At 45.1% G+C, this 17,033-nt stretch overlaps 1 protein-coding gene across 3 annotated transcripts in view; it reads left to right on the top strand.

Annotated features, from left to right (window-relative positions):
• Positions 1–17,033, top strand: part of ttll7 (tubulin tyrosine ligase-like family, member 7) — a 59,639-nt gene that overhangs the window by 5,849 nt on the left and 36,757 nt on the right. For all 3 annotated transcript variants that reach the window (XM_037469241.2, XM_037469238.2, XM_037469242.2), the window contains exons 2-9: positions 198–565; positions 959–1,090; positions 3,105–3,226; positions 5,441–5,508; positions 5,767–5,925; positions 9,493–9,709; positions 11,166–11,330; positions 14,217–14,375. In XM_037469241.2, the coding sequence (XP_037325138.1) occupies positions 541–565; positions 959–1,090; positions 3,105–3,226; positions 5,441–5,508; positions 5,767–5,925; positions 9,493–9,709; positions 11,166–11,330; positions 14,217–14,375 (1,047 nt within the window). In that variant the 5' untranslated portion in view covers positions 198–540. The remainder of the gene's footprint in view (positions 1–197; positions 566–958; positions 1,091–3,104; positions 3,227–5,440; positions 5,509–5,766; positions 5,926–9,492; positions 9,710–11,165; positions 11,331–14,216; positions 14,376–17,033) is intronic.

Genomic DNA, 17,033 nt, shown 5'->3' with positions numbered 1-17,033 from the left:
GCCTCGGAGCGGAACTACGCTCGGTGTCAGATTGACTGATGTCGCCTGTGATAGGCCTCTGTTCTTGCTGCTGCTGCTGCTGCATTGCATTAAAGAGCGTGTCCAATGCACTCGAGAGCCCATGCGCACAGACTCGCAGTCGGCCTCCCACTACTGTACTGTAAAACATAGTTGTTTTTTTTTCCTTCTCCTCACAGGCCGTGCTATCCGCCCCTCTGTCCCTCCTTCCTTCCTTCCTTCCTCTCAGGGCTGTAACAGAGCTGGGTCTGTGTAAACCACTGAGAGGGCCCCTCTTCCCCCCCCTCCATGCCCTCCTCTCTCACTCTGCCGCTGCTCCTCGTGTCGCTGAAAGGCCCCGGGGAGATGCTCAGATGATCCATTGGGCCATCCTCAACCACAGCGTCCACGCAACCCAAGACAGTGAAGACTAACCACTGCGAGTGTGAGAGATCCGTTAAAGGGTGGTGTGAGGATCCTGTGAGGCCCGCCCGCCCCCCCCCTGGCCAAGCTTGGCTCTCCCCTTCACTCCTCCAGCTCGAGATGCCCTCTCCTCCCAATGAAGGAGGTGAGTAAGAGAGCTCCATCTCTCTGGGTGCTAGCAGGGTTATTCTGTTACATGGTTAGTTGGGTTGCATTTTTTTTTTTAATTTGTTTTTGACACACACAAACACCTGGTTATGTATGTACCCGCCATCATCCGTGCCATGCTCCCCTGCGCAGAGCCACACAAGCAGCACACACCTACACACGAGCACACCGCGGATCATGATGCATGCGTCTATAGCAAACTAGACGCCTAATTCATTTACAGCCCAGCTCCGTAAACAAACCCCACTAAATCCCCCGAAGACATGAGCAAAATATATTACAATACTCCAGCAACTCCGGCTCCCCTCCCAGTCTGGTGCACAAGCTGTGACTGTATCTCGTGTTGTTTTATGCCGTCGTTTTCCTCCAGAGGATCAAGGAGCGTCCCCCATGAACAGGCCATCTGTGGGCTCCTTCCAGAGCATCGGGAAGAGGAAGGTGCGCACAAAAAAGAAGAAAGGCTCCATCGCCGCCAACGTCACCGGCACCAAATATGAGATTGGTACAGTATTCTGTTTCTAATGGCGTTAAACTCTTTTCAAATTACGTTAAGCCCGACGCCACAAATATATAGAAATGTTTAGTGAAGATTTGGGAGTGGGACGTGTTAGAAAAAAGGAGCTGGACCGGGCAGGTGCACTTCAGAAACACAAGACATCTATTGATCACAGACTTCGTCCTAATGGGAAACCAGTGCAGGATGAGAAGAGGCTTTCTTTGACATGAAACCCTTTCATCAATGTACAGTGTAAAAACAAGATCAATGCGAGGATAGTGTACATTGTACACTATCCTCGCATTGATCTTGTTTTTGTCAGAAAAACGCTCCGTTGCCTGAAATGGTTAAGCAGCAGTGTTAATGTATAACTTTAGTTTTCTTTTCTCAGATTACTGCCTGCATATAAATGTTGGATGCCCTGTTAACCCTGACGAACACACACTAAATGCGAATTGTCCCATTCCCATTTAGCTACATTGTGTATACTTAGCCTGCACCCCTAAAGCCTCAGATATCAAGCATTCAAGCATAATGATTTTCTTCATGAAAATTTCATGAGTGAGCAAGACCAACATCTTGGGTGGTCCTGCAGGTAAGATTAATGTACTGTGACACAGTGGATTGTATATTCATTTTGGAAACCGCTCTCAGTATGGCTCAGTCAGTCCTTTAGAACACAGCAAATCTAATAACAATGTTGTCAACAATAAAACAGTACCCTGGGACAATAAAGTCTAATTAGCCGTGTTGTTTTTTTTTTGAAGGAGACCATTGTTATTTAACGTGTTAAAATGAAACCTAATGGAGTCGGAGTCCAGCAACTAGTTCGCACAGAGGCAGCTCGGCTCTGCGTGCATACATAAATCTTTATTGAGGTAATTTACCTTGGCAGTCAGGTCCTTTTGAGAAGGGCAAACAGAAGCATAGTAAGCACTCCTCACATGGTCAGTATATGCCAGTGTGGCAGCGCCGCTCTCAAGGGTGAGCTCCGGGCCTGTGAAATGAAGGAGTCAGCAGCAGAAAGTGGAAGTTGGGGGCTGACCAGACCCTGTAGGTAGATGGGAGTCTAGCTGTGATTCAGTTTGCTTGCTGTGACGAGACCCTCGCGGTGGCCATTCTGAGAGTAGTGCAGGGCAACTATAAAGTAAAATTAACACTAAGGGCCAGATGGATGGCTCATTTCTGCTGTAGCCTCTTTCCCCAGCTGTCTTTTTTTGTTTCAGAATTGATAGTATTACAGGTAAAGGCTAAAGGTCAGGTTGGAAATGTGCTTCACACCCACTGAGAAGGGAATGTACACTCTGGCCTAAAGGGGGGGCTCGGTTACGCAATATGTCTCAGGATTGATTATAGCTTTGCACTCAAAGACCCTACTGGTATCTGTAAGCATAGGCCTGCTGTGATGCAAACCCAGTTGGCCTCCACAGACATTAACAGATGGAGGAAGTTACATCGGAAACACCTTTTTCCCATTCAAGTGCCATCATGCAACATTAGGCAGGCCTTCTCCTGGTTTGTGAAGGCTTTCAAGAAATTAATTAATACCACGTTTCGTTAGGGCATATGAATTTTTCATTACCCACTGAATAATGAATAGTTGTTGGATTAATGTCCAAATGGGCTTGCCACCTATCTCTCATACCATGAGGTTTCCAGTGGGATTCGAATGCATTACAGACAATTAATTTATCAGTCTGAAGCGAGGCATTACGATAGGTTGCTCCATGAATGGTAAATATTGCTGCAAGCTTTTTGATCTATAATCTCCCGGATCCATTTCGCTCTTAATGTATGCAAAAACAGAAAACAAGCCTAGCAGAAAGTGAAACTCTTTGAGTGAAGCATTGATCTGTAAAGTGGAAATAATTGATTTGTGAGTCACATCTTGTGTCCTCTTTGGTGTCTGCAACAGTAAGTGACTTTGTTATCATGAATATAAAGTTTATTTTAATAACTGTGGAGCTAATTTTGCTATATATATATATATATAAAATCCAATGTGATTATTCTTCCCCAGTTCGTATAGTCATCAACGAGGTGGACTTCACCAGGACCCGGGAAGATGACGAGACTGCCAACCTCATCTGGAGTGACTCTGCCGTGCAGCATGAGAAAATCGCTGAGCTCAGGAATTATCAGGTACACACCATGGCTACCATGTCAAGTCAGCAAACATTGCTCAGGGGCACTGTAGGCTCGAGGTTAAAGAAGAGAATAACGGCGTCAGATCCAATAGCTGCACTGAAGAGAAAAAAAAAAAAAAACGGGACCTTAGCCTTTATAGTAGTCCAAGAAAGCTATTCAGTGGCCCGCAGCAAAGGCCATGATACAGATCAGCTCCCAGCGGATGTACTGTATGTAACTTAGGAAGTGAAAGGCCTCCAACAGCAGTTTGTGTTCAGCTGATTTTATAGAGAAAACCAAAAGCCTCAGAAATGAAACAGGGAAAGTGGAAAGGAATACAAAGGATGAAACAAATACGACAGCTACTGAAACCTGCCCATGCTTTTTTATGAGTGTCTAAATGATTTTCTGACAAAGAAAACCAAATTTCCTCCTTTAAACTGGTTTGGTAGGCGTTGGATACAGATGACACAATTACCCACAATAAGTTTTTCCAGCGCAAACCATTTATGGATAAGTTTATAGACTTGTATTGTGGAAATGCACTTATTGTAAGTCGCTTTGGATAAAAGCGTCAGCTAAATGACATGTAATGTAATGTATTATAGATCAGTGGGATGCCACAACCCTGAAAAGTGGATTTAATCAACTCATTAAAGCGTATTTATTTTACTTAATTATTTTACAACTTCAAATAACTGACCTCTGGAAGTTTTTATCCAAATAAGAATCATATAAAACCACACAAAGTAGAGTTTCCAAAAGGTTTGCATACCACCCTGCCATAAAATACGTTTTTGTACTTGTTTGAAATAAAAGAATAGGTGATAAAAAAAAACAACTATTACCATTAACTATATATAGATTAGAGCAGATGAATTTGGATGGTGTATAGAGATATTTTGGACAAAGTAGTAGCAAACACCAGAATAAAGTAAAATAGAATGGAAACAAATGAAAACGTGGTGATGGATGAAAGACTCTGAAAGCGCCCATCTGCTTTTAATCAGACCCTGGGAGGTAAGAGGGAGACAGCAAATAGGAAAGAGGGAGAGGGAACAACACAGAGTACACAGATACAGATAAGAAGATTGACAGCAAGACCGACAAGTTGTGAGCAGCAGGGGTCCGGGGCAGGTTTGACGTGTCCAGTGATGTTGACAAGACGGGCCTAAACAACAAGGGCAACTAGTGTTGTCTCTCCGAAAGGATCTTACCTCTGTTTGACCCCCCGCCCCTCCCTCCCCTTGTCCTGCTGACTGAACTGGTTTCCCCTCAGCTCCGACCGTTAACCATCCATCTTCCAGAGTGCTTATTTGATTAGACCGGGCACTAATGATCGATTAAATCACATGCTAGGAAGAGTATGGCTTGTTAGGACAAGGGCAGCGAGAGTTCAGCGAAGTGGATTGAATATTACTGTAACGGTTTAACGTGTAGCAACGTGGCAAATGTTTTTGCATAGAACTGGTGATATGCTGTCAATTGTTTCCATTTGCTCTCTTGCTCTGCTGTGTTATTTCATGAGATAATTTCTCAGCAGAAACGTGGAAGTCCCTCAACAATTGCTTTTGATTTCCCCTCGCAAGCCACGTCGTCTCGCGGCATCGGCATAATTGTGCAATCTCTTCCGAATCCCTAATTACGTCTGTCTCGTTTGGATAATAATCATGGGATCCTTTTACACTCTTTTTTTTTTCTTCTCCGCTTCGCTTTTTCTGTCTCCCTCTTTTAATTCTTTCATTTTTTCCCATTTAGTGATGTACTGTGAGTTTGCTGTCAAGTTTCTCTTCATATGAGCCTAATTAACGCCCCTGTTCAGGCTCATTTGGTCAAAGAATACAGAAAACCCAGAGTTTTTCTTTTCCTTCCCACCACCCTTTCGGCGCATTCAAAGCAATTCATTCAACTGTCACTGCAGGAGCTTACGATGCAGAACCAATTACCTCGGCCCCTCGCAGTTGAGATTGATCTTTTTTTTTTCTCGCCTCTTCCCTCCCCAACCTTTAAAGTTTAAAAAAAGAAAACATGCTAAACTAAATAAGGGTTGAGAAAGGTCTCAGCGTCACCTTTTTGTTTTGGGTCCGTAATTGGGCATAAATGTCAGAACATTGTAAGCTCACTTCAGGTTGCTGCCTTTAATGTGCACATTTTTATGAAGGGGTGGGGGTGGAATTGAGTGGCGTAATGGGCCTAACAACATTATTATGTCTGCCTGTCCTTCTGCAGAGAATTAACCATTTCCCCGGCATGGGCGAGATCTGCCGGAAGGACTGCCTAGCAAGAAACATGTCCAAGTAAGTTTTGAAAGGAGATTGCTTTGAAGGAGTTAAATGTACAAAAAAGATGAGTATTTCGAAGCACAGTGTTTAGCCGCCCATCCCGCTAAAAAGTGGGTGCTTGTAGCACTCCACCACCACAAGCCGAATAACTGGAAGATACTGAAAAAACGCTAAATTCATCTTCACTTTTTGCAACTTGTAACCTGTACAAATACAAAATCTTGCTTTACTCCCACACACACACACAAACTTTTTTTTTTTTTTTTTTCCCAGAATGATCAAGTGCAAGCCTCAAGAGTACAGCTTCATACCCAAAACGTGGATCTTCCCTGCCGAGTACACTCAGTTCCAGAACTATGTCATGGAGCTACGGAGGAAACGCAAGCAAAAGACCTTTATCGTCAAACCCGCCAACGGAGCCATGGGTCACGGGTAGGTCAGAGGCTAGCGAGCGCCCCACAGCCATCTAACAAAAGGGAGAGTCACTGAAGCAGAGGATAGAAACTAAGCAAGATAATGAGTGCCTGGCTCAGTGAGTAGAGGAGGAAAATATAGAGCAAATAGATGACAAGCACAACAAAACAAGGCAATAAGAGGTTTGTGTCCCTGACATGAGTGTCTATGGAGAAGGTATTAAGGCTGGGACCAGATTGAATATTTGAGCTGAGAGAGTGTGGTGAATCTCATTGTTGGCCTCATTGTCCTCGATGGTCACACTCTCCATAAATCAGAGGCTATCGCTGCCGTTGGAGGGGACACACACGCGCACACACACACACACACACACGGTCCCTGGCAGTTACTGTAGTTCCTTCCCTGAAGGTCTCTGCATGCGATTATTTGGATTTCCTTTATGAGGCACCATCAGCAGACAACGATCAGTCCAGAAAATGGACCAAGATGGCTGCTGCAGGGGACTCTGTCTCACGATAGCATCTCTTTTTTAAAACACAAGCTGGCTGTGGCACCAGAAGGCATATTTCAAACTTCCAGGCCCATTTGGTCAGCGCCACTCTCAGGTTTTGATCTAACATTCCTAAGGCGTGTCTTTACTATCCAGGATGTTTTTATAATCCTGAATTATTGATTGGTCAGCATCAAATCATGGTGACTCCTTACTCTGACACACCGTCCAGCCCCCACATTGACCGGTTTATTAGGTGCACTTTTACCCTCTTAAGCAATCAGATGTAAAATTCCAGCAATCAACAGACTTTCAGTGAAGCCCTGGCTGGGAAAACAGGTGTGGACAAAGCAAAGTTTACCAAAGGGTTGAATTGACCGCTCTCTGACACAGTGTCAACAGAAGTGAACCCTCTAAGCCTGGGTGAGTATCGGGGTGGCATTGATCTTAAAGCTGCTTGCTTTTGGAAGAGTTCCTGGTGTCACTGACTAAGACATCTGTTGACCTAAATCAGCAATGTTCCCGGGCAAAGGGACATTTGAGCTTTCCTGCTCAATCTAGGATACTTATTTAACCAAAATATTGTTGCGTACAACACAAGCATCCAAAATTGTCTACAAAATAAACAGAGTAACAGATTCTAGCATTCTGTTTAGGAGCAATAGAAAACTCATTTGACACTCAAAACAGAGTTTTTCTAACCTACTGGGTGCAGGTAAAGCAAGCATTTACGGGAATGCAAAGTGGTTAAAAAAATAAATGAAATAAAAATAAAAGACAAAAATGTGGATGATATATTTTGGCAAAAATTCTGGGCTCTGAACAGAATTTGCAATTTTTTTTGCACGTTGCACAGTACAGAATACATTGAAACTGTAGTATTTTACTTGCTATTTTTTGGAAATGTGATCCCTGTCGTGTGTGCCTGGAGAAATACTTTGGAGTGCATTCATCACAGGCACCAATAGGTGGGGATATTGAAGTACAAATAGCTCAGTGTGCCTCACCTCTCCCTCTAATTCTCTTTGAATTTGTCCGTTCTGGTATAATGTGAGCATTACTTATAACTCCATGCTGCACTAAGCCCTTATTTATTAAAGAATAAAAGGCAGCAAAGGCTGAATCACAGCAATACATTAAGAATATGAAAGATGATGAGTTTAGCTCGACCACTCAGCGGCGGGCGTTCACAAGATTAGATTTTTCTCTTTTTTTTGCACACTGTTACGCGGCAGGAAATTAACTTATATCTACCCCCTGTAATTTATTTTTCCGTCGGCCAACTAAATTAAGTTATTGTTTGTGTCTGAAGCGCAGCGTGTTATAAGGGAAACAAAATAAAAGCGCATAAAAAAGCCGGCGATCCCCTCCAGTGGCAAATTAAATAGGCAGGGGAGAGTGGGCCGTGATTATCTGACACCCCAGCTCATCAATCATGGAGTCTTCTCCTCAGCTACTCCTCCTTGACTAACCAACGCTGTTAACCCCGTCCTCATCACTCAGCCTGCTGTTTGAAAGGCCCTTCACATACTCGGCCAGCCCGCTATCAACTTGTCCCTGTTCCTTTCTATTCCATCACTGTGATAAGCAGGCCGATGACACGCTCGTCCGTAAAGCGCCCAGATTCCAGTCGGCAGGAGCAGGCGGTTGATAAACCTGAAAGTAACAAGAGCTTAACTAACTTGAAAGGCGATACTTGATCACCAATGCTCCAGTTTTTCCCGTCGTTCGAATGAACCAAGGTGAATTATTTTGTTGAATTACAACATAGAATGCTCTGTTCCAATGATACATAACGTTCTAGCTGTGATTACAGAGCAGAATGACGTTTGCCCCCCCTGTGGCTTTGTGCACACAATATATTAATACCGCCAAATGTACTTTTTTTAAACAACCAATACTTTACTTCCTGACCATATATTGTGTTTTAATGTGGTGTTCCTGCTTGCATGTCTACAATGGAGCCTTCCAGGCTGTGCATGTAACCAATTTAGTCCAAGTCTGCCTTGAGTAAGAGTGATGGGGATATAGGTCAGTCGCGATGCTTGTACATAGTGGGAGATTGTTTAGGAAAAAGCGCCCCTCACCCTCGCAGCACACACGCAAACACCCACACACATAAGAACACACTTTCACAAAGTTTTCAGAAATGTCGCCCCTCAACCTCGCGTGCACGGCCACATGAATGCACATAAACCAACACAACGCTTTCTTGAGGTCCAGCTCGCAAAGGCCTGCATACCATAAGGCCTGAGTGCCAGTGACATGAGACCAAAGCAAATGAATTACAGTCAAGGTCCGACCAGAGCACAATGTCCGCCCCTATTAACCTGCGACCGGCTAAAAGACCCCGCTACAGCATTCGATGCACGCTGCCATTCAAACAGAAAATCACAACGTCACCCAGATGCCTGCCAAATATTTGTCAGGACAAACCAGCATTGTTTCATAGCCGTCTGTTGGTCGCACATTGATTTTTTGGAAAGAGTTGTATTTAAATGGCCACGTGATGAAGAAGAGAATATCAAAAGGTTTTTGGAACGCTCAATGCCCAGAAACAGAGTGCGCCGTTAAGACCAGACCACAGGCATGCTGAGCACACTTTACATATGTTTTCAGGGAACGCTCTGTGGAAGTGAAAGGTCGTATCATGAATACCACCAGGGCCACGGCGACTCTGAGCCGCTCACTGCTAAGTGCTAAATGTCTTCAGTAAGGATAGATCTTCTCCCTACGATGGCATCCACTGCTCGTTCTACTTTTGGAAGTGGGAAGATTAAAAGTCCCACCATAAATGGCAGATGTGCCCCCCCCCCCCCCCCCCCAGTAATATGTCATAAACTTTTCCTGATGATTTGGAATGACATATCGTGTTGAAACCCATCAAATCTGTATACTGTTTGGCTTAATTCTTTTGCTTCAACGCGTATGTGAGACCGTGCCAATATCATCAGTCATCTTCATGGTCTCCGCTATGCTGCCATCTATCATTTTTTTAATTATCTTTTTTTGTCTTTACTACGCCATATTTTATTATCCTGCTGACGACATCCCAATTTCCCCCCCGAGGATTAATAAAGTTTCTGTCTATGCAGGATCTCGCTTATCCGCAACTGGGAGAAGCTGCCGGCTCAGGAGCACTTCATCGTTCAGGAGTACCTGGACAAGCCCTTCCTGATGGAGGGCTACAAGTTCGACCTGCGCATCTACATCCTCGTCACTTCCTGCGACCCACTTCGCATTTTTCTCTACAACGACGGCCTGGTTCGCATGGGCACGGAGAAGTACCACGCGCCCAGTGAGGCCAACCTGGTGAGTCACAAGCAGCAATACCGCGGATGAAGGCCATGGGAACGTTTGTTAGTGTTAGACTAAGAAAAGCGCACACACACACACAAACCTTGTGGCTCACGGCAGGACATGCTTCTTTGCGCGCAAGGTCAGTTTGATGAGTTGTAGACACAAGCTCAACGGTCCATGGATTTAAAATTGGAAATAACCTACGGAACTTTGTGTGTGGCCAATCGGGGGGCGAGTCAGATAATGCGCCACAGACGGATAGTAGAAGGAGATTCACAGAACGCTCTCGTGAACCCAAGACGTGGGGCTTGTGGAAGTAATCAAATTAGACCGCAAAACATGCATGCACTCATATACACGGTCAACAGTGACCAAATGCAGACAACTGTGAGGCTGATATTGGATCACACACACACACACACACACACACACACAGAATGGAAAAGCGTACTGTAACAGTGTAAATGTCAACGTGCCAGATGTCTCCTGTAATATTAAGCCGTTCCTATTTGCCTCCGGGTTCTGCACCTGCTGAAGCACAGTCTGTCGCTGACAATGGGATGCATAGGCGCGCACACACACACGCGTGCGCGCGCGCGCACACACTCACTCACTCACTCACTCACTCACCCACACACCCACCCAGCTTCCCATCAAGTGTGATCCTTATCTATAATATGAACACACGCTCGCATAGACGCGCCGGACCCCTCCTGTGACACAAATGTGTATTGTCTTACCCAGTGTGTGACACATGATGGAGTGAGTCGTGTCACGGAGATGGATGTTCAATCCCACAGAGAGGGGCTCCCAGGCAGCCATCATGGGCTGGAGTGGCCCGCGGTCACAGCATTATTACCTTTGAGGCTAAGGGCAAGGATGTATTGTCTTCAACCGTGAGGGATGGTGTTTAAAAAGACAAAGCAGTTGGTTTTAATCAGCATTGGTAAATCCCCATATAGCAAAGCGAGCTGCTCTTTACTTTTCCTACTGCACCATTTCTTACCATCTTTAGTTGTTGCCAAGGGACACGTTTGGGATGTTTTTATTTTTTCCTTTATTCATGTCCTTATTACTTATGAGAAAATGTTTCACATTACAATGTGGGTAGGTGCACTGCGGGGATGAAACCATGGACACACTTGAGGATGTTGTTTGCTCAGATGATTATAATCACTGACAAAGGTATAATTACGCTAAAGAGCACTTGCACGGGCACCACAGCTATTTAGGTACAATATCCAGTTTATACTCCATGTATTAAAATAACATTTCATTTTGCCATTGAACTTGCTTCAGTGGAGTAATTTGTAGCCATTAGTACTAGGAAGCAGATTTACTTGACTCTCAGCCATTTTTGCATCTAAATTTGGGGAAAGAGCTAAACAAAAGGCTGCTTTCTTCATCAGCGAAGTAAATAAAGACATTCAGAGGAGACGCCCTCTGAACTCACCTTTTGTCTCCACAGAGCCAGCTCTACATGCATCTGACCAACTACTCAGTCAACAAACACAACGAGAACTTCGAGCGAGACGAGACGGTGGACAAAGGCAGCAAGAGGTCCATCAGTTGGTTCACAGAGTTCCTCCGCGCCAACGACTACGACGTGGCCAAGTTCTGGGGAGACGTCTCTGTACGTGGGTAGTCCACAGACACACACACACACACACACACAAAAACTGCAGGGTACGTGGCATGGCGGCGGATGTGTGCTTCCACAAAGGCAGGGATGTGCGGTATGATGACAGCACACACCACAAGTGCAAACAACACATGCACGCATCCCTAGGTGTAATCTGTGTACGCGTACACTCACATGGACTCGTGCTCTTTCCACCAAACAAAACATGTTTCGCGGAGAACACAAGCGGACCAGCGAAAGGTTTGATGTGATTTGTTATGACAGTGATTCAGTGAGCTACGGAGCTTTGTTTAACTCCAGGAAGAGCTCGGTGAAAACATCATTCCAGGAGGATGAGCTGGCTCTATCCGGTCCTTCTCTCGGCTCATCCAAACACCTTTACCAGCGCACCTTTTCTTTTACCCATCCATCCCATCCTTTGCTCTGGCGTCTTTCTGGTAGCTTTCTCGCAGGAACACCTTTCTTTCGCCCTTTTCGTTTTCTATTTCATTCGTCTTGACCTTGAGTTTTTGTCCCTCTGTATTCATTTAGGGTATATGGTCCCTCAGTGATTGTTCTATGTTCCACTGTCTGTTCTTGTGCTGCGAGCGTTCAACCTCAAAATCAAATCCCATTGGTTGTTATACTCAAGGCAATTTTTTTTTTCTTCTCTCCATCAGCCTTTGCTCTTCTTTGTGTTCACTTTCATGTACAAAGTGTTTAAGACCAAAACTGTTTTTACCTCGCACGTTTAAGATACTGTTTAGGTAATGTTTCCTTTTATTATGCTCCACTCCTATCCATGTTCTGTAATCTTTTTTCTCACATCCTTTTTGCCTCTCTGTGACACATCAGAGTGTCACCCTTTGCCTCAGCTAGGCCATCATCCTCTCCTCTCGCTCTCTCACCGTCATCTGCTCTTCAGAAGCTGCCTCACTTTGGTGTCAGTGCTGTCCGTTTTGTTTCAACTCGGTATCTATGCTCCCCGCTCGCTCTCCTCGTCCCGTCTCTTTTCGTCTCCTCCTCCTACATGTTGTTCCTGTACGGACCAAGCAGGCCGCCCCAACCCCTCCCGCCAGCGGTCACGGTCGCAGAGTCCGAGAGTTTGCCAAAAGATTGTCTGTGGGGGTTAAGAATATAGAGTCAATTTGTTTCTTCCCCCCCCCCGCCCCCCCATGTTTCACTGATTTCTCTTTCATGTTGAGGTATTATTGATGTGCTGTATGGGGTCCAAGGTTTGGCCAGCAAAAGCCACAGCTTTTATCATGCGGGGGTAATTTTGAGAGCAGCGTCTGACTACCAATACTAATTATAGAGTGCAGGGCAACACCCGCGTACCGCTCTCCTGCAGCCCGCAGTGTTGCGAACAAAACCGCAGGTCAGCAGCCCTGCGTGGGGCTTGACTAGTTAAGGGAAAGATGTTGTGTGTGTCAGAGTAACCAAGTAGTATTGGTATTAGGCACATACGTGCATCAGTCAAGTCCCATGTGCTAATCTTTAAGTTTCACATCCTAAACGAGTCCTCGTGAGCTTTTAAACAAATGTATTACCAGTTGCGTCTTTGTCTGTAATGTGCGATCGATACATTTCTGTTTTTTCTTGAACCCTGCATAGTTTATGTATGCAACTCAATTATCTGTAATATGATTGTCTCCATCTGCTGCTCGGTGACGTAGCGTCAGGGTTCGCTCGTGCATCGTGATTGGAAACTGTTGGATTGGTTCTAAGTCAGTGGAACCTGGGAATTAAGTGTCGACTTGCCGTTAATGAAAGCAGTTACCCTTAGTGGATTGATGATAATGATTGATTCTCGGCAGGTTTTTTAAATAGCATACATTTTAATCTTTGGGCTTGGGGGAAGAATTGAGTCAGTCAAGATTTGAGTCCAAATGAAGTCAACAAATACTTTTGTTGTGTGTAATACATTTTGTGACTCGGTTGCAGATTCTGTGACTTGAATCCACAAGTCTACACACCACCGGCTCGTGACGCTGCTAAAACCGAGACGATAAACATGTATCACACATGCACACACATCATTTTAAAAAATGTATGCCGGTAAAACAGAAAAATGTATAGATAAAATGGTTCAAAGAGGATTATAAAACCATTTCAGCCCACTGCGAACAAAAGCGACATGCACAGCGCTAGGCAGCGGCTAGTGCTGGGGGCTCAGGATGAGGAGGGAGTTGATGGGGGGTAGGGACAAAAACACACACGCACACCAGCCGGTATTGGGGACTTTGGGCATAAGCGGCGGGAGCAGGTGTTGGTGCGGCCCGTAGGTCAGAAGCGCTGATGGAGGTGTGTGAGCAACAGACAGAAAAGGGATGGGGCTGCCGCCTTATCAGGTCAGGGCCAGACCACCGTACCCCACTCCTGCACGCGGCAGTCAGACTGGGAAAATGGCAGGCCAGCAGCACTGCCTGGGGCCTGACTGGTGACGGCGAGCTTTGTGCAGTGCTGCACAGTGGGGCTTAAGCCGGCAAGTAGCAGCCAGCAAAATGTGCACACACACACATGAACACAGGTTGGGAGCCACCAGCCCCACAGATGGACCACAGGCAAGTCTGTGTCTAATATTTTTATACTCGTACATGAGTATCTTTGAACAAGTGAATCATTTCCCACCTCTTTAAAGAAGGTGTTGATTACAGGTGTAGTATGTGCTGCGATTACTCACTTGTCGGAGTTTAGTCCTGAATCTAAAAGGTTCAAGCATCTGTCTGCAATCACAACCTGCAATTAAAGCTAGACCTTTAATTGCAGCATTTTCCGTTAAAGAGGACCTGCATAAAAAACAGGAGCTCCTATAAAAATTGCAGCATATAGCTTTTTAGGATATAGGCAAGTGAGGTATGGTAATTCTCCATCTCTTTGTGTTTTTTATCCTGCCAGGAGCTGGTGGTGAAGACCATTATAGTGGCTGAGCCCCACGTACTGCACGCCTATCGGATGTGTCGACCCGGCCAGCCACCAGGGAGCGACAGCGTCTGCTTTGAGGTCCTGGGTTTTGACATCATCCTGGACCGCAAACTCAAACCCTGGCTGCTTGAGGTACAACGCTGTGTGTGTGTGTGTGTGTGAGGGAGGCGGGGTGAAATGGGCCAATCGGTTTTCTGTTTTTGGCATTGGCAAAGAAATGTATTTAATACATTTACCGGGACAGTATAATTTACTGATTTGAAAGTTGTAATTGTTGTTTTATATTTTGTCACATAGTGAAAAATATTGAAAAGCATTGTAGGGGACTTTTTGGCTGTGTATGGTTTGCCAGTCTAAGAGAGGAGGGCTGCAGCCTGCGCTCTCTCACCTGTCTGTGCTGCGACTAAAGTGACAGCGACTCCCAAACTGAAGTAATGTGGCATCAGTGGGGGAGAGAGGGAGTCGTTGCTCCGCACTGACGGAAAGCATAAACACACCCTGATTTTGCTTACACATTTTTGTCCCTGGTGCGCTAACACACACACAAACATCCACACAGTCTCAAGTATGTATTCATGCACAATCAAACACAACCAGAAGACACACTCTCATGTAAAATGAAAGGTATGTTCACAACCACAAACATGCACACACAATTACACGGCTGTGTGCATTCATACACACCCACGACTGCAAATGGAGATGCAGGCCCACACAGCTGCGTAAAATGACAAGACAAAAGACCCCTTTTCCTGATACAAAGGCAAACATGAAAGGTTTGAATACCCATTGTCTCCGTGTCAGTCTCTCCGAGTGTCACTAAATCAGAAGATGGATTTGGGTTTAAGATCCACTCCAGGATTTCTGTCTCACCGTTCTGATGTCAGCCAGTCAGTTAAAGCTTGACCTAAATCCTTTAACCCAAAGTGGTTGCGCGCCTTTTCCCCCCCCCTCCTCTCCCACAAATTAACTCAAGGAAGAGAAATGCCTCGAGGATAATTGTTTGTTTTTTTTCCCCATCATGACATAATTACCTGACTCTGCGTGGTTGAGTAGTTGTACTATGTGACAAAAGGTTGTACAAGAGAGAGCAAGACGGCGGTGTTCCCTTTTGACTGCGATAGTACGTATGTGTGTTTGTGAGTGTGCGCGTGTTTGTGTATGAGACATGGCAAACAGCCGTGAATGCAGTTGTTCCACTCCGCCAGTAATGATCCCCTCTGTGCTACTAGCAGCTCTCTATAGCTCATCAATTACCATCCCACGCACACACGTACGCACACACACACACACACACACACAACCAGTCACACACAAACAACAGTGTTTCACTTTCACGCAACATTTACAACAACAATCATTTATTTCCAAAATAATAGCTGATTAGTTAGTGAGATACTTGTAAGCGAAGACAACCCTTCTCAGATCCTCACAGTGGAAGCTGTCAAGCCTCAAAATAACTTCATTTCCGTTTTTAGCCTGTTGACGTTCATTGTTACTCTGAAGCGACGCTACACACACACACACGCAGTGTGGCCCGTAGGCTGGTTGCCACAAACGGTGCCCCATGGCAAGCCCTCTGGTCAAAATTACATTTTTCAGCAGATCTTTGTGGCAACACAAATGCATTTCACTGCATTTCAACATCTTTCATTTTTTATTTCTGTCACCCCTTCGAATCGGAAAAAAATTAAAAAATGGAGTTGGAACACAATTTAGGTCTCACAGGTTTGTTTGGAATTTTTGGACTACAGCTCTCAAGTTTTCCTAAGAGTGTCACTGTGAATTACCTATGCCATGCCTCGTTGGGCCTTTACCCAGACTGCTGTTGCGACAATGTCTTCCTCTCTTACTCTTTAAAATGTCAAAATTGGTTGCTGGACATGCAAACTCTCAGCCAGGAAATGAAAGTTAAACCTGTGTAAACTCCAAGTCAGTCGTATACCTGAAAGCTAAATAGTATCATATACAACAAACTGTCAAATAACATTAATCTTGCCTTTTATATTTGTATTTGGGTCTGCTATTTTGTGTGTGTGTGTGTGTGTGTGTGTGTGTAGGAAGCTGAGGGGGCAGAATGAACATGATTGCCTCTCACATCCTCCAATTACAACTCCAGAAAGTAGCCACTGTTTTTTTTTTTTCAAGACCAGGTATTCAAAATAGTGCAACTCCAAACCCCTGTGATTAGAGGCAAGTTGTCGCCTCTATTTTGCAAGAAGACCCTTGTTCAAGATTCAATACAGCGACTCTTTGTAAGCCGACAAGCGCAAAGAGAAATCCTTCCAAATATACTGATAACAAATAGGGACACTCAAGAGGAACAACCCACAGACCAGCGCAACCCTGCTAAATAGCTTGTCACAAGGGAGTGGGGGGGAGGAGGGGGGGCAAGAGTGATGCTTCTCAACCCAAGGCCAGGCATCAAACGGGCACATTGTGCCCTTCAGAGTACAGAAGGTTGAGAAGAGAAGGTAAAAAGAGAGAGGCCGGCTTTTGTGGGATCCTTATCTTAATTCACCAGAGTTTTCAACACAAGTTTTACCTGCTATTGACATTCAAAACATCAGCACTACATAGACCCCCCCCCCCCCCCACACACACACACACACACACACACACACACTTGCTCAAATGTCGAAACCCGAGACGTTGACTTTCACTAAACCAGCCCAGACAGCATCTGTGTCTCGTATGGGAAAGGCGTTTCATTGAGTCGTGATCTTCTCTTAACACACACGCACACATGCCCAGTGAGCTTTGGCTGTGGTTTATGCTGCTAGTGTTATG

Source organism: Pungitius pungitius, chromosome 7 (assembly GCF_949316345.1).
Source record: "Pungitius pungitius chromosome 7, fPunPun2.1, whole genome shotgun sequence".
Lineage (NCBI taxonomy): Eukaryota > Metazoa > Chordata > Actinopteri > Perciformes > Gasterosteidae > Pungitius > Pungitius pungitius.
The sequence above is the reverse complement of the archived record's forward strand: the minus strand, read 5'-3'. Positions and strand labels throughout refer to the sequence as shown.